Here is an 18713-nt window from a genome sequence, read left to right as displayed (position 1 = left end):
CAAAAAGAAGCCAGAGTGGAAATTCTCATATCAGACAAAGTAGATCTTAAAATAAAGAATATTGTAAGAAACAAAGACAGATGGTACATAATGATCAAGAGATCCAAGAAGAAGACATAACAATTGTAATTATGTATCCTACATACAAGCACCTCAATACATAAAGCAAAAATTAACAGACATAAAAGGGAAAATTGACAGCAACACAATAATATTAGGGGATTTTAACACCTCATTTACACCAATGGACAGATCATCAAAACAAAATTAATAAGGAAACATAAGCCTTAAATTACACATTAGAGCAGATGGATTTAATTTTTATTTATTTTATTATTATTATTTACTTTACAATATTGTATTGGTTTTGCCATACATCAACATGCATCCACCACAGGTGTACACGTGTTCCCCATCCTGAACCCCCTTCCCACCTCCCTCCCCATACCATGCCTCTGGGTCATCCCAGTGCACCAGCCCCAAGATTCCTGTATTCTGCATCGAACCTGGACTGGTGATTTGTTTCTTATATGATATTGAACATGTTTTAATGCCATTCTTGAGGCGGATGAAACTGGAGCCTATTATACAGAGTTAAGTAAGCCAAAAAGAAAAACACCAATACAGTAACCAATACTAACGCATATATATGGAATTTAGAAAGATGGTAACGACAATCCTGTATGTGAGACAGCAAAAGAGACACAGATGTATAGATGGATTTAATTGATATCTTCATGACATTCCATCAAAATGCAGATGAATACACTTTCTTTACTAGTGTACATGGAACATTCTCCAAGACAGACCACATTTTGGGCCACAAATTAAGCCTCAGTAAATTTAAGAAAATTGAAATCATCTCAAGCATCTTTTCTGACCATGATGCTGAGACTAGGTATCAATTACAGGGGTGGGGGGAATCTCTTAAAAACAGTCACATGGAGATTAAATAATATGTTTCTAAATAATAAACAGTGCGGGGAGCGAGCTCCGCCTCTGGCAAAGGTCATGAGGAAGGAGGCTTGGCATACGCAAAGGCGGGATCAAGCCTCAGGAGTCTCCCTGGAAATTCTCGAGCAATCTACCCCCAAAACCAGAGTCTGCCTACTTTCTGCTTTGTGCTGTCACCAACACCTCTGACTTTACGGGGGGCTGTCCCCCACTACCTCTCTCTGAAAAAAGAGTTAGCTTACAGCTCCAGTTAATAATTCTTGGGCGTGACAGTGTTTCAACCTACAAACTCCTTTGGAAGTCCTCTAGCCTGCCTGAATAGGTTTTTTCCAGCAACATGTGATTGTTCAGAGCCTCCCAACTGTGAGAGGCAGATGTTCTAAACTGTCTAAACACAGATTCCTTTGAGTAGTTAAAAGATTGATTAGAAATTGTATTGGTGAAGGGTTTTTCACTTGTTGGGCCAATGTTTGCTGCTAAGTCTCCATATCCCTTACCTACTGTGTCCTTGGCGGTGTATTGATTGATATAATGGGTGTATAGAAATGTAAGCAGTTGCCTCAATGTTTGTAATCTTGGACCCTTGAGTTAATTCTTTTCTTGATTGAGCCCACCTCACCTTTGCCCTATAGGAATGCAACTTTCTCCAATGCTTTTTGGAGGCTGGCGCCTGACTTTAGAATAATCACCTTTAGAGAAAAATAAGTTTCTTAAAATGTTAACAGGCTTCCTGGCCAGAAGATGATGTAAATCACCTAAACTTTTGCATATGATAAGTTTGAAAGCCTGACTTCGCTAAGGATCAGGAACTGCTGTCTTTGCATGCCTCTACCCCTTCCCCCATTATCCTCTATGCACAACTTAAGGTATAAAACTGCTTTGGAAAATAAAGTATCTCTTTTTGTTCACCGGAATTTGGTGTCCCCATGTCGTTCTTTCTTTCACCTTGTGGCTGAATTTTTCCTCTGAGGCAGGGAAGCTTGTCAAGCCTACTAATTTTGCCTGGGCTTCTAAGATCCGACCGGGGAGGCCTTAGTGTCTCCTCTCCTTCGGGAGAACGGGAGGACGCCTGCGGCCTTCGTAGGTGACATTAATTCCCTGCTTTGGAATTTTATTCAGTCTCTTTTCTTCACTGAATTTTCCTACTGAGCTATCCTTATTTCAACCGCTTTTCTCCACTAAATTTCCTCACTGAGCTATCCTCATTCTATTACTCTTTATATCCTTAATTAACATTTAATTAAGCAATCGTCTCCTGATCTTCGCCTATGCCGTCTCTCCTTCGAATACCCTGGATCAGCCGGGGCTGGTCCCCGGCAAAACAGGATGCTGAAGAAATAAAAAGGGAATTGGAAAACATTCCTAGAAACAAATGACAACAAAAACACAATGACCCAAAACCTTTAGGATGCAGCAAAAGCAGTTCTAAGAGAGACATTTATAGCAAGACAATCCTACCTCAAGAAACAAGAAAAACATTGAATAGGCAACCTACCTTTACATTTAAAACAACTGAAAAACAAAACAAACAAACAAAAAAAAACGCAAGAAATCATGAAGATCAGATCAATAATAAATGAAAAAGAAATGAAGGAAATAATAGTAAAGATTAATAAAACTAAAAGCGGATTCTTTGAGAAGATAAAATTGACAAACCATTAGCCAGACTCATCAAGAAAAAATGGGAGAAGAATCAAATGAACAAAAAAAGAAAAAAAGAAATGAAAATGGAGAGGTTACAACAGACAATGCAGAAATACAAAGAATCATAAAAGACTATCATGAGCAACTAAATGCAAAATGGACAACCTGGAAGAAATGGACAGATTCCTAGAAAAATTCAACCTTCCGACTGAACCAGGAAGAAATAGAAATCATGAACAAGTCAAATACAAGCAATGGAATAAAAATTGTAATTAAAAAATCTCCCAAAATACGAAATCCCAGGGCCAGATGGCTTCACAGCTGAATTTTAGAGAAGAGCTAATGCCTATTCTTCTGAAACTCTTTCAAAAAATTGCAGATGAAGAAACATTTCCAAACTCAGTCTACAAGGCCACTGTCACCCTGATACCAAAACCAAAGACATCACACAAAAAGGAAAATTACAAGCCAATATCTCTGATGAATACATATACAATAATCCTCAACAAAATTCTAGCCAACAAAATCCCACAGCACATTAAAAATACCATATTTCATGATGAAGTCAAGTTTATCCCTGGGATAAAAGGATTCTGCAATATACACAAATCAATCAATGTTTCCTTGGAAGAAAAGCTATGACCAACCTAGACAGCATATTAAAAAGCAGAAACATTACTTTACCAACAAAGGTCCATCTAGTCAAAGCTATGGTTTTTCCAGTAGTCATATATGGATGTGAGAGTTGGACTATAAAGAAAGCTGAGTGCCAAAGAATTGATGTATTTAAACTGTAGTGTTGGAGAAGACTCTTCAGAGTCCCTTGGACTGCAAGAAAATTCAACTAGTCAATCCTAAAAGATATCAGTCCTGAATATTCATTGGAAGGACTGATGCTGAAGCTGAAACTCCAATACTTTGGCCATCTGGTGCAAAAAACCAACTCATTGGAAAAGACCCTGATACTGGGAAAGATGGAAGGCAGAAGGAGAAGGGGATGACAGAGGATGAGATGGTTAGATGGCATCACTGACATGAGGGACGTGAATTTGAGTTGACTCTGGGAGTTGGTGATGGACAGGGAAGCCTGGCGTGCTGCAATCCATGGAGTCTCAAAGAGTTGGACATGACTGAGTGACTGAACTGAATCAATGTGATACACCATATTAACAAATTGAAAGATAAAAACCATATGATCATCTCAACAGATGCAGAAAAAGATTTTGACAAAATTCAGCACCCATTTATGATGAAAACTTCTCAAAAAATTGCCACAGAAGGAACCTACCTCAACATAATAAAGGCCCTATATAACAAACCCAGAGCAAACATTTTTCTTAATGGTGAAAAAGTGAAAGCATTCCCTCTAAAATCAGGAAGAAGATAAAGGCACCCACTCTTCCTACTATTATTCAACATAGTTTTGGAGGGGCTAGCCATGGCAATCAGAGAAGAAAAAGTAATGAAAAGGATTCTAGATTGGAAAAGAAGAAATAAAACTCTCAGTTGTTTGCAGACAACATGAAACAATACATAGAAAACCCTAATGATACTATCAGAGAATTTAGAGCTAATCAGTTAATTTAGTAAAGTCACAGTATACAAAATAAATACACAGAAATCACTTCCATTCTTATATATTAACAAAAGAAATCATAAAGAGAAATTAAGGAATCAATACCATTTCAACTAAAAGAATAAAATACCTAGGAATTAACCTACCTAAGGAGACAAAAGAGTTGTATACAGAAAGCTATAAAACACTCATGAAAGAAATCAAAGACAACATAAACCGTTGGAGAGATAATCCATGTTTCTGGGTTGGAAGAATTAATATTGTGAAAATGACTACTACCAAATATAAACTACAGATTCAAGACAATGCCTTTCAAATAACCAATGACATTTTTCACAGAACTAGAACAAAAATTCTCACAATTCAAATGGAAACACAAAAGACCCCAAATACCCAAACAATCTGGAGAAAGAAGAATGGAGCTGAAAGAATCCACCTTCGTGATTTCAGGAAGCTGGAAAGCTTCAATTACTACAAAGCTACAATTATCAAGACAGTACGATACTGGGACAAAAACAGAAATATAGACCAACGGAACAAGATAGAAAGCCCAGAGATTTCTATCCACACACCTGTGGGCACCTATATGACAAAGGAGGCAAGAATATACAATAGGGAAAAGACAGTCTCTTCAGTAAGTGGCACCGGGAAAACTGGACAGCTATGTGAAATTAGAACACTTCCTAACAATATATACAAAGACAAACTCAAAATGGATTAGAGACCTAAATGTAAGACCAAAAACTATAAAACTGGTAGAGGAAAACAAAGGTGGAACACTGTATGACATAAATCACAGCAAGATTCTTTATGACCCACCTCTGAGAATAATGGAAATAAAGATAAAAATAAACAAGTGGGACCTAATTAAACTGAAAAGCTCTTGTACAGCAAAGAAAAGTATAAACAAGGTGAAAAGACAACTCTCAGAATGTGAGAAAATAAAAGCAAATGAAACAACTGACAAAGTATTTATTTCCAAAATATAAAAGCCACTCTTACAACTCAATACCAGAAAAACAAAGAACCCAATCAAAAAGTGGGCAAAAGACCTAAGAAGACGTAGAGATGGTTAATAAACACATGAAAAGATGCTCAAGATCACTCATCATTAGATAAATGCAAATGAAAACTATAATAAGATATCAGTACACACTGGTCAGAATGCCATCATGAAAAAATAAACAAAAAGTAAATGCTAGAGGGTGTGGAGAAAAGGGAACCTCTTGCATTGTTGGTGGGAATGTGAACTGATATAGCTACTATAAAAGACAGAATGGAGATTCGATTAAAAAAAAACTAAGAGTAAAACTACCAAATGACCCAGCAATCCTCCTACTAGGCATATACCCTGAGGAAATCAAAATTGAAAAAGGCACATGTATCCCAATGTTCACTGCAGCACTATTTACAATAGTTAGGACATGAAGCAACTTAGAAGTCCATCAACAGATGAATGGGTAAAGGTGCTGTAGTACATATATACAATGGAATATATGCCCCTCAGCCATAAAAGGGAACATATTTGAGTCAGTTCCAATAAAGTGGATGAACCTAGAGCCTATTATACAGAGTGAAGTAAGTCAGAAAGAGGAAAACAAATATCATAAATTTACGTGTATATGTGGAATAGAGATAGATAGTACTGATGAACCTATTTGTAGGGCAGCACTGGAGACACAGACATAGAGAAAAGACTTATAGTCATGGGGGTGGGGGAAGAAGGAGAGGGTGGGACAAATTCAGACAGTAACATGGGAACATATGCACTAGCATATGTAAAATAGATAGCCAATGGTAATTTACTGTATGACTCACGGAACTCAAACCAGGGCTCTGTAACAAACCAGAGGAGTGGGATGGGGTGGGAGGTGAAAGGGAGGTCCAAGAGGGAGGGGCCATATATATACCTACGGCTGATTCATCTTTATGTATGGCAGAAACTAAAACAATATTGTAAAGCAATTATAAAATATATATATTTTTTAAAAAGAAACAAGAGAAATCTCAAATAACTTAACTTACACCTAAAACAACTAGAGAAAGAAGAACAAACGAAACCTTAAGTTAGTACAAGGAAAGAAATCATAAAGATCAGAGCAGAAATAAATGAAATAGAGATGAAGAAAACAGTTCCAAAGATCAATGAAACTAAAAGCTAGTTCTTTGGAAAGATAAACAAAATTGATAAATCTTTAGCCAGACTCATCAAGGAAAAAAAAAAAAAAAGAGAGAGAGAGATGACGCAAATTAATAAAATTAGAAATGAATAAAGTTACAACTGACTCCACAGAAATACCAAGGATCATAAGAGTCTACTATGAGCAACTGTCTTACATTAGCCATGCCATATTTTTCCATTAATAACACCATAAACTTTTATAAATGAACAATGCCCAATAATTGGACTTTAGGAATTATTCACTTTAATATGTTTATTTTTTCATGAATATTTTTACTCTGATGTTCTTTTGAGATTAGCATAAATTCAATAAATCACAAGTCTCACAAAATAACCAATATATGGGAATATTCTTTTACGGCATGATCTTAAGAGTGTACTGGATCATCGAAAAAGCAAGAGAGTTCCAGAAAACATCTATTTCTGCTTTATTGACTATGTCAAAGCCTTTGACTGTGTGGATCACAATAAACTGTGGAAAATTCCAAAAGAGATGGGAATACCAGACCACCTGATCTGCCTCTTGAGAAATTTGTATTCAGGTCAGGAAGCAACAGTTAGAACTGGACATGGAACAACAGACTGATTCCAAATAGGAAAAGTAGTACGTCAAGGCTGTATATTGTCACCCTGCTTATTTAACTTATATGCAGAGTACATCATGAGAAACGCTGGGGTGCAAGAAGCACAAGCTGGAATCAAGATTGCTGGGAGAAATATCAATAACCTCAGATATGCAAATGACACCACCCTTATGGCAGAAAGTGAAGAGGAACTAAAAAGCCTCTGGGACGGAACTCCGTCCCTCCCTCTTTTGTCCCTTTTTTTGTCTTTTATATTTTTCCCTACCTCCTTTCGAAGACTTGGGTTGCTTTTCTGGGTGCCTGATGTCCTCTGCCAGCTTTCAGAAGTTGTTTTGTGGAATTTACTTGGCATTTAAATGTTCTTTTGATGAATTTGTGGGGGAGAAAGTGTTCTCCCCGTCCTACTCCTCCGCCATCTTAGCTCCTCCCCCCCAAAAACAATATGTTTTAATCTACTTTTAGTTAGACTGTCTTACACAAGGTAACTTTCTTATATTGGGATAAAAGTACATGTTCTGCTTTCTAACTAATCATACACACATAAGCTTTTATGACTTTAAATTTCTACTCTAAAGAATTCTAAGTTCTTTACATGAACAGGCAACTAGAATTATTCTTGGTACTGCTATAGACCAATTAATTAAGAAGTACTTTTTTGATTTTCCAAGTTCAGAAGAAAAGCAATTTTACAATGACTTTTAAACTAATTTCAGAGCTACATTCATACCAGATAATTAATAAATAACAATCATTAGGTAGAGTAACATAAGCATTAAGATTATGAGCTCTGGAATCAGACAGATCTGAAGGGTGTTTGCTGGTTCTCTAACATTGCTAGCTCTCTCAGTCTGTTTCCTCTTCTTAAAAGAGTCATAATAATAGAGGATTAAGAGGTACCAACTACTACTACATATAAAATATATAAGCTACAAGTTTATATTGTACAGCACAAGGAATATATACAATATTTTGCATTAAATATAAATGGAGAACAACTTTTAAAAAATGTGAATCACTAGTTGTATACCTGATATATATAATATTGTAAATCAACTATATCTCAGTAAAAAAAGGGGAAAAAGGAAGAAAAAAATGAGCATAATGGGAGTACTGACTCCACTGAATTGCCATAAGAATTAAATGACACAATGCATTGAAAGTTCTTACCACTATGCCTGGCATATTTTAAGTGCCCAATGAGTGATAGTTCTTACTATTATCAACTAAAGCTGATAAATTACTTACATGATAAATTAAAATTAAAAATGAGATGCTTTATCATATTTGTAACATATTAAGTACTTGTTTATGCTCATCTTCCTTCTAAATCACACTGGATAGAATGATTTCTTAAATAATGAAGCCACTATTCAATATATAGAGACTGTTATAATTTCAGTGTTGAGAAATATGCTACACTTATGGTGAAACAATTGGCTGAGTGGTAGTAAAACAAACAAAGTTTTCTCATGTTGTAGCTCAACTAAGAAGACTATTCTCCGGTTTTAAAAAGGTGAAGTTCTTTTTGTCTTGAGTCACTGCTGGAAATCCCCTCAGCAAAAATGTTGGGCTGTACTCCAACTCTGTGACAGGGTCTCATTTCCAGAAAGGACTAAGCCAAAGGGACAGAACTCAAAGACTAGAGTTCAGAACCAGAGTTTACAAGTCACAGAAGTACTGCTTTCTTGATTAATTTATACTTATAGAATCATTACAAGCCACATTTTAATTATGTTAAAAAGAATCAAAGTCATAAAAATTCAATACATGTCACAAATGCTATTTTAAAAATATGTCCTTGGTTAAGCAATTTTATTCAAGGAAAAAAAAAAAAGAACTAAATTATATATGAAAATGTTGCTACTAACCTATCTTCCCCACTCACACCTAACTCTCATATGCAGATTATAGATGACACATTTGCCTAGTTAGGCATCATCCAGTCTTTTTCCTTCTTTTCAGGCATCTTATATTTATTAAATGGCAGTTATATGTTCCCAATCACATGGAAAGATTTTAATGTACTATTGACATAATTTCTGTTCAGTATCTATCCAGTAAGAGAGAGTACAAATAACACAATGCTTAGGAATGTTTAGTCAGAACAACCTGAGTTCTAATCCTAGTTCTACCATTTGTAACTCTTTGACCTTGAGCAATGTACCTAGTTTCTGGGTCTTAGCAACATCCCCTTCAGTCACATGAAATAGATCTAATACTAGTTCTTACTTCCCAAAGTTATCACAAGGATTCAACTAATTGAAATGAAGTATGTAAAAGACTTGGCACTGTGCCTGACATACACAATGCATAAACAAATGTTAGGCTTTACCATTACTAGAGTCCAATCCTGATTAGCCAGGTTAATGAAAAGTAATGAAACAAAAATCTAGCAGCACTACTGAATACTTTTAAACATACAGTTTATAAATTTGTGGTGATATTTTTAAACTTATATTTAACTTTTGACTGATGTTCTGGCAATCGGAAACACTTCCAACAAACCAATAAAGCTAAAATGTGAGGCACTGAGCCAGAAAACAACCCCTTTGCTTAGAATTATTCTCTATTGGCCAAGTGTGAAAAGTCAGCTTTGCTCTCGTAATAATAAAAATAGTCAACATAAATGAGCTGCATCCTCTTTCTAAATTTATGTTTGTTTAATCTTGGTCTGCATTGGAGGAAGTAATTAAATACTGGGTTTAGAAGGGTTCCTGGTACGCTGCAAAGTACAACAGAACAGAATGCAAACAGATGGTCATATAGTCATCAACAGATTCTCAATCTGTTTAAATTTATCAGTAGGAAACGAAACACATTTACCCTTGATAATTCACCTAAAGCAGAAAATATTCCTGTAAAATATGTTTCACAGCACAATATATATTTTGGGAAATAATTTAAAGATTAACTACAGAAAATTAGAACATTTGACTTGACTATGTCTAGGGCTTCAATTTATTTTTCTTTTCCAGCACAACCCAGGGGGTGCCATGCTATGCTCAGTCACTTTAGTCTGTCTGACCCTTAAAGACCTCATGGACTGTAGCTTGACAAGCTCCTCTCTCCATGGGATTTTTCAGGCAAGAATAATGGAGTGGGCTACCATGCCCTCCTCCAGGGGATCTCTCCTGACCCAGGGATCAAACCCATGTCTCCTGCATCTCCTGCATTGCAGGTGGATTCTTTACCACTGAGCCGCTGGGGGGAGGGTTGACCTTAAGGTTTATTAATCAAAGCCCTTTCTCTGACAGAATAGTCTTTGAGCTAAAAATAAATTTATTTTATCCTTTTCTCCTACCATATTATGAAACTCTTACTAAACTTCTGCAATGCATTCTTTCCTACAACCATTTGAATTTCAAAAACCCAAGAGTCATGATCATTGGTAAGTGTGTCTCCCAAGCCTCTTTAAATTGGGCAAAATTATTCCAAAGGTTTTGCCATTGCTGCTGTGACATTAAGGAAATCAGCCACTAAATATAGGACATCAATCTAAAGGCACCAGTTTTTAGATTGTTCCTGCATTTGCCTCATGAGAGCTGCCATCTCCCATGGTTCAGGGCGTCCAAAAAGCATGCCCAAATGGCCATCTCATGAAATTTCTAATTTTGCTCTTCTAAATAGCTTATGAATATCTTTACACAGCATTCAAACAAATCTTGGCAGCTATGATAAAGACCACAGCATATTTCAAATTAACATTCTATTTATAAATACAAAAAGCAGTGGCAATAAATGACAAATCCACAGCTACCATACTACTCAATAGTGAAAAGCTGAAAGCATTTCCTCTAAGATCAAAAACAAGACAAGGATGTCCACTCTTGTCATTTTTATTCAACAGAGTTTTGGAAGTCCTACCCATGGTTATCAGAGAAGAAAAAAGAAATAAAAGGAATCCAAATTAGAAGAGCAGAAATAAAGCTGTCACTTCTTGAATATGACATGATACTATATGTATAAAATCCTAAAGATGTTACCAGTAAACTACTAGAGCTGATGAATGAATTCAGTAAAGTTGCAGGATACAAAATTAATACACAGAAATATGTTGCATTTCTATACACTAACAATGAAAGATCAGAAAGAGAAATTAAACAAACAATCCTATTTACCGTTGCATCAAAAGAACAATATACCAGGAATATACTAATACAACTGAGTGACTGAACTGAATTGATACCTACCTAAGGAGACAAAAGACCTGTTCTTGGAAAATTATAAGATGAAAGAAATTGAAGACAACACAGAAAGATGGAAAGATATATCATGTTTTTTACTGGAAGGATCATATTTTCAAAATGACTACAGTACCCAAGGTGATCTACAGATTCAATGCAATCCCTATCAAAATATGAATGACATTTTTCACAGAACTAGAACAGAAAATCTTAAAACTTGTATGAAGAGACAGAAGATCCACAAAAAAAAAAATAAAATAAATAAATTAGGAAAAAAAAAATCTTGAAAAAGACAACAGAGCTGGAGAATCAGGTTTCCTAACTTTAGGATATACTAGAAAGCTACAGTCATCAGAGCATTACAGTACTGGCATAAAACAGAAATGTACATCAATGGAACAAAATAGAAAGCCCAGAAATAAACTCATGCACCTATGTCCAATGTTTCTGTGACAAAGAAGACAAGACTATAAAATGGAGAAAAGATGGTTGCTTCAATAAATAGTGCTAGGAAAACTGAACAGCTACATGTTAAAAAAAAAATGAAATTAGAACATTCTTTAATACCATAAACAAAAATAAACTCAAAATGAATTAAAGACCCAAATATAAGACCAGATACTATAAAATTCTTAGAGGAAAACATAGGCAGAACACTCTTTGACAAATCACAGCAAGATCATTTTTTGATCTATCTTCCAGAGTAATGGAAATAAAAACAAAAATAAACAGGTGGGACCTAATTAAGATTTTCACAGCAAAGTAAACCATAAACAAAATGAAAAGACAACCTTCAGAATGGTAGAAAATATTTGCAAACAATGCAACTGACAAGGGATTAGTCTCCAGAATGTACAAACAGTTCATGCAGCTCAGTATCAAAAAAACAAACAACCCAATCAAAAATGGGCAGAAGACCTAAAGAGACATTTCTCCAAAGAAGACATACAGATGGCCAAGAGTCACATGAAAAGATACTCAACATCACTAACTACTCAGTTCAGTTCAGTTCAGTTCAGTTGCTCAGTCATGTCCTACTCTTTGTGACCCCATGAACTGCAGCACTCCCTGTCCATTACCAACTCCCGGAGTTCACTGAAACTCATGCCCATCAAGTCGGTGATGCCATCCAGCCATCTCATCCTCAATCGTCCCCTTCTCCTCCTGCCCCCAATCCATCCCAGAATCAGAGTCTTTTCCAATGAGTCAACTCTTTGCATGAGGTGGCCAAAGTACTGGAGTTTCAGCTTTAGCATCAGTCCTTCCAGGGAACACCCAGGACTGATCTCCTTTAGAATGGACTACTTGGATCTCCTTGCAGTCCAAGGGACTCGCAAGAGTCTTCTCCAACACCACAGTTTAAAAGCATCAATTCTTCGGTGCTCAGCTTTCTTCACAGTCCAACTGTCACATCAATACATGACTACTGGAAAAACCATAGCCTTGACTAGATGGACCTTTGTTGGCAAAGTAATGTCTCTGCTTTTTAATATGCTATCTAGGTTGGTCATAACTTTCCTTCCAAGGAGTAAGTGTCTTTTAATTTCATGGCTGCAATCACCATCTGCAGTGAAATGCAAATCAAAACTATAATGAGGTATCACCTCACACCCGTCAGAATGGCCATGATTTATAAGTCTACAAATAATAAATGCTGGAGAGGCTGTGGAGAGAAGGGAATCCTCCTACACTGCTGGTGGGAATGTAAATTGATACAGTCAGTATGGAGAACAGCACAGCTATTCCTTAAAAAACTAAAAATAGAGCCACTATACAATACAGCAATCCTACTCTTGGGCATATATCCAGAGAAAACCATAGCTCAAAAGGATACATGCACCCCAGTGTTCTTTGCAGCACTGTTTACAATAGCCAAGAAATGGAGGAAACCTAAATATCCATCAAAATATGAATGGATAAAGAAGATGTGGTAAATATATATGATTAAATATCACTCAGCCATTAAAAATAATGAAACAATGTCATTTGCAGCAATATGGATGGACTTGGAGATTATACTAAGTGAAGTCAGACAGAGAAAGATAAATATCATCACTGATACATGGGATCTTAAAATAAATGATACAAATGAACTTATTCACAAAATATAAAACAGACTTAGAGAATGAACTTATAGTTACAGTGAGGAAGTTTGTGTGGTGGGGGGTAAACTGGAAGTTTAGGATTGAAATACACACACTGTTATATTTAAAATGCCTTTCCATGAAAAAAAGAGCAGCAAATACTCTTTCACATAATGCAATTATTATTGAGAATACTTGAGAATCATACAGATGAAGAACTGTGGCTTGTTGTTTTATGTCCATATTATCCAAATGAAGAAAATACTGACTAGTGACTAATGTTTTGGCAATCACTAGCTTTTATAACTCATACACAGAATAATGCCACAAAGGAAAATTATGTAGATTTCATTTACTATATGGACAATCTAAGCTACAACTAGTTTGTTTTAACAGTAAAACAAAAGAGATCATTTTACAAAAGTTAGTCCATAAATAATACCCTCAGAAATTTATCACAATCTATCTACTCAATCTTAAAATTTCTATACTAAGTACATCTAAAATTCATAGAGACCCTGAAATGGAGATAATTATGGACCTGAGGAAAAGTATGGGAAGAAACCTCTAAGTCAGTTATAATTCTCCATGCTATTATCACTCTAGAGATCCTGATCAAAGGCCAAGGTTGATTTTTGTTAAGTTATTGAAATTCACTAAGTTTATTATAGGCTCTATGCTTACTATTCCTCTTCCATTAAATGCAAATTTATAGTACATTACAATTTCAAGGGAAAAAAATGGCATGGCGTATACTGTTATGTTACAGTAAGTCAAAACATGCATGAGCAGTTCTGAAAAAGCAGAAATCACTTCCTATAGACAGACAACTTGGGAGTTGCATTCTTATTAAATGGTTTGTACCTAAAAAAATTAAAAAACAGTATTAAGACCTGAATTTTATCCTTCTCCTATATGAGACCAATTCCAAATGTGCATCTTCTCTATATCCCTGGCCTTATGTGAATTTAGCACACTTATTGACATTTACCTTTAGACATACTATCCCTCCTCTATACTAGATCCTCATTTTTCTATCCCCCTGATTGTATATGCCCAAGCAATTCCACTTACAGGACTTACTCCCTTCTGTTCACATTTATATCTGCATGTCTCCTAGCTGTCATGCATCACTGGGAGGATGTATTTCTTTAAACATATATCATTTGGATTCAAACAGCTTGTACTGGATTCAAACTCTGTGGCTTACTAATTGTATGACCTTGAGAAAGTTGTTTAACCTCTCTGAACCTATATTTCCTTACCCTAAAAGTAGAGACAATCATAGGATAAGAAAAAATGAGATAGTATCTGACACACTTAAGTGTCCCTACTTACTATCACTATTATGGCTATTATCAAGGAATTTTATACCATTTTATAATGGTATAAAAAGCAACATACTCACTTTCATTTCTAAACTTTTGAGAAGCAAGTGCTACACCTTTGTAATTGGGGCAGAGTTGAATACAAGTTTGAAAACTTGTTTTAATTGGACTGTGAAGGATAGGTACTCTTGAGTTAAGGTCACACTAAGTTGTAATTATCATAGATCCTCCCTTGTTTGATAAAACATCTAGTGTTGGTAATTTTATTAAAATCACTAACAGGAGTAAGAAAACAAAGACTTCACAATCCAAAACCAAAAGCTTTCCTTTAAACGCTCTTCAGAGAACTATACTTAGTCACTTATAGAAGCATCTCACTTTGTGTAATTATTGCTGAGTTCCTGTTAGGATATTTGCCTCAAATTTTCTAAATCATATGTTAAAATACAACACGACAGCATTCTTAAAGGAAAGACCTTAGTATTGCAAACTGAAGAGTCCCCATGTATGTTATAAAATAACTCTTCTGAAGCTTACTAATTTTACACTGTTTTAATATTATTTAAAAGTACTATTAGATTATAATAGAACAAAAATTTATTTTGGCAAGATGCAGTAGAATTTTGATAATAGGTTTGCAAGAACTATAATTACTGCAACAACAGACAAATCTATAATTACCCATAAGAAAAATATTTGGAACAAAACACAAAAAGCATAAATATTTCTTATTTGTATAGTCTTCAACAATGGAATCTGGTAAAGGATATAGTAGGAGATAGTAGTAAATTTTAAGGCCCTAAGAAGCTAAAGTCTAAACAAAGAAAGAGGAATAGTTGTTTCTACTTAAACAGAAATTCTGAAAGGAGTTTCTTGTTGAATCTGCTTTTTAGGAAGGTGTAGAAGAGCAACAAAGCAAAGAATAAATAAGCAGTATTGAAACTGCATGTTATCCAATAAAATCATCAAAACTAACTTCCTGATCTGTTCAACCTAATTTGGGATTTAACTAAAGGTATTAAGCTGATCTTCTAAATTTTACAATTATTGTATTGGACTTGAGACTCTGAGCAGCTCAAACATTATTTCAAATATCATAATTAATATATATGGAAAATAATAAGGCAAGAAGCTCATAAAATGAAGTTCAAAAAGAATATAAGAAGTTTTCTTTTTGTTTTCAACCTAAACTTACTCCAAAATGTAAGCTTAAGTGTTCTATTTCAAAACTGTCTAAATACAGCCACATACAGTTGCCAGACAAATTGAAGGTTCAAAGTTCTTGTGATTTCGCACAACTTTCAGTTCTATTCCAAATCCTCTTGGGGATAAACAAAACAAAAATACATAACAACAAAAAACATGGAATTTTTTTTTGTTGCTGCTGCCCTAAAGCTCAGAAGAGAGAGGGGGTTCATACATTCTGCATCCCAAACCCACATCCTGAGCCCAAAAAGCAAAAAAATCTGCTTTTTGCGAATTGTGAAAGAGACCCTTTTATTTACCATGCATATACACTCAGCTTTCCCCTAGTTTAGCCAGCCTATTGCTCCCCAAAACTGTTGAAAATTGTTGTTCTAAATTAAGAGCACATGAATGAGAGGGGGATGTCCTATCAATTGAAGAAGTGGTCACTGGGGTCTGCACCTACACAAGAAAGCCACTTTTTAGTTCCCTTTCCAGTTCTCAATATATTTGAAGCAGTTAGAAACTGTTCGAAGTAATGTTTTTTGAAAGAAAAGAAAAAGTCAAAATAAGGTAAGATATGGAAGAAAAAAACAGATCCCTTATCACATTGTTTAAAAAAAAAAAAAAAAGTTTATCATTATTCCTGATGTCTCCCATTCTGCCTAGTTCTAACAGACTCTTTAGGCCAAAGTTAAATAACTGTCTCTTACACATTGGCAAAATATTACTCTTTTATTATAGGGGTCTCTGTGAAATATAATCACAGTGCCTTAGTAGGCCTCCACTTCACCATCATCAGTAAGACCATGTTTTACATCCCTTACAGATGTGCACCCCTGTCCCTTGCCTCCATACTTAGAACACATATGTGAAATGTCCCATTCTTACCAGTATGTGACTTGATTTATTCACCTAACCCTAAAAACTCAATACCACCATCTCCCAAAACTCCCAAGCTTTCGTTTTCCTTCAAAGAAGAAATGTGGCCCTAACATCGTAAGACAAAGAAAGCTAAACTCCATGGAAAAATGAAATCGATGCAACAAAGAGCAGAAAAGGGAAGACGGGGGGTTGGGTGGGAAGTGCCTGTGTCTACCGAAGAAGAAGCTGCCAGACTAACTTATGCAATTCAAGAGTTCTGGGGCAGCAATTCAAGGGTTCTGGGGCAGCAGGAGACTGATGTGTAGAAAAATAACAAAGGTGGGCTTTCCACCTTCCTTACCGCCATGGAGCCAGAGGAAGATGCAATATACACACGGATCACCATCTTGGGAACAGCTTCTGTAGTTCTTTGAATCCTGCAAACGGCTGGAGAGCAGCTGCAGCAAAGTCTGGAATCAAGCTAAGGGCCGTACAGAGTTTGGAAAAGAAGGGTGGGGGAAGGTGGAAGGGGAACTTCCCAGAGCCCCGCCCTTGGCTGCTTTCACTGCGCTTCGACCGCTGCAATCCCAGCCCCAAAGTCCAGAAGGCACAGGCTCGTTTGCATCATTTTTTTTTTTTGGGGGGGGGGGGGAATCTCGAATAGCACCGCGAGATCTGTTGAATCCGGGAAAATAAGGAAAGGAGAAAGAAAAAGGAAGGAGCGTTGAGTTAAATTTGATTGCAATGAAGGACCTTTCCTCACGAAGACTCAAAGTTCTGTGCCTTCCTGCTCAGAAATGTATACAAATAAGATATTTTCTTTGAAAGAGGAAATTCTCCTTTGAAAGAGGAAGTTCTACGTTGAAACCAGACATTAGTAAGAAAGCCCAAGTTCTCAAAGCCTTGTGCATTTTAAGACTGCTATTTTGTAGTGGTAGTTTTGGTGTTAGCTGGCGGTAGGAATTGGACCCTGAAGGACTGAGTGCTGTGGCTTAGGAAAAGTATCAGGTTGCCACAAGTCCAGAAACAGCAGGATTGGTTTTCTTTTTGAGTTTCGCTTTTTGTTAAATTAGGGAATCCTGCTTCCGTGAGAATTCTCAGGAAGCCTGATTGACTGGCAAACTCAAGAATGGAGGAAGAAATTGAAAATACAGTATAAGAAAGTGAATGATTTTTGTTTTGTTTGCTTTGTAACTGGTTATGGAAAGGGAATTTGGATCATACCTTTCAGGAGATGTGGAAATGGTGAACAGAGAGAGCAAAAGGTTATTTGTAGCTCTAGGGAAATGAGCAAACAATTGATAATGCCCAGAGTGGTTTCCATTGACTATCAAAACAAACGTAAAGTGTGTTTCTAAGGATCTCCCACTACAATAATTATACTTCCCAGATTATGTCAAATGAACAGATATAAGGAACTTGCAACAGAAATGAGAGTGGAGACAGTCACCTGTCCTACTTCTTTACTTTGTCCTCCCTCGACATTCTAATGCTTTATCATATTTCCCTAGGTTCAATAATTGTAATAGCATCCTAATAGATTCTCCCTTCTCCAATCTATGTGATTCGTGCAACAACCTTGAGAGGTAGATATAATCACTTCAGTTTTTCAGATAAAGACTCAGGCAAACTCAGGAAAATGGGTAATTTTCCTAAAGTCATTTACCTAATAAATTCCAGAGTTAAGGTCAGACTTCAACCAACTCCAAAGGTTACCTTCTTAAATATCATTTTTAATACATTGTGTGGAACAGGGAAAGTACTCAATAACTGTTAGCTATTTCCCTTCCTAAAACATAATTTTCATGTGTCACTAAGAACAGTGTGGCCTGAAATACTTAAGACAGGTTTCCACTGACTATCAAAACAAACATGAAGTGTGTTTGTTTCTAAGGAGCTCCCACCATAAACTGGCCCTACAAAATTCACACAGTCTCATCCATTGCTCCCCAAACCAACTTCCTTGAATAATCATTGTTTAATCCCCACTACAGTAACCATGCTGCTACTGCTGCTAAGTCGCTTCAGTCGTGTCCGACTCTGTGCAACCCTATAGATGGCAGCCCATCAGGCTCCCCCGTCCCTGAGATTCTCCAGGCAAGAACACTGGAGTGGGTTGCCATTTTCT

At 36.1% G+C, this 18713-nt stretch overlaps 1 protein-coding gene across 1 annotated transcript in view; it reads right to left on the bottom strand.

Annotated features, from left to right (window-relative positions):
- The window catches only part of SH3BGRL (SH3 domain binding glutamate rich protein like), a 120620-nt gene extending 103413 nt beyond the window's left edge, over window positions 1-17207 (bottom strand). The window contains exon 1 of the mRNA XM_027533959.1: window positions 16947-17207. Coding sequence (XP_027389760.1) covers window positions 16947-16991 — 45 coding nt within the window. The 5' untranslated portion in view covers window positions 16992-17207. The remainder of the gene's footprint in view (window positions 1-16946) is intronic.
- Between the last annotated feature and the right edge of the window lie 1506 nt (window positions 17208-18713).

The sequence above is a fragment of the Bos indicus x Bos taurus genome, chromosome X, assembly GCF_003369695.1.
Source record: "Bos indicus x Bos taurus breed Angus x Brahman F1 hybrid chromosome X, Bos_hybrid_MaternalHap_v2.0, whole genome shotgun sequence".
Classification (NCBI taxonomy): Eukaryota; Metazoa; Chordata; class Mammalia; order Artiodactyla; family Bovidae; genus Bos; species Bos indicus x Bos taurus.
This window is presented reverse-complemented; position numbering and strand designations above follow the sequence as displayed.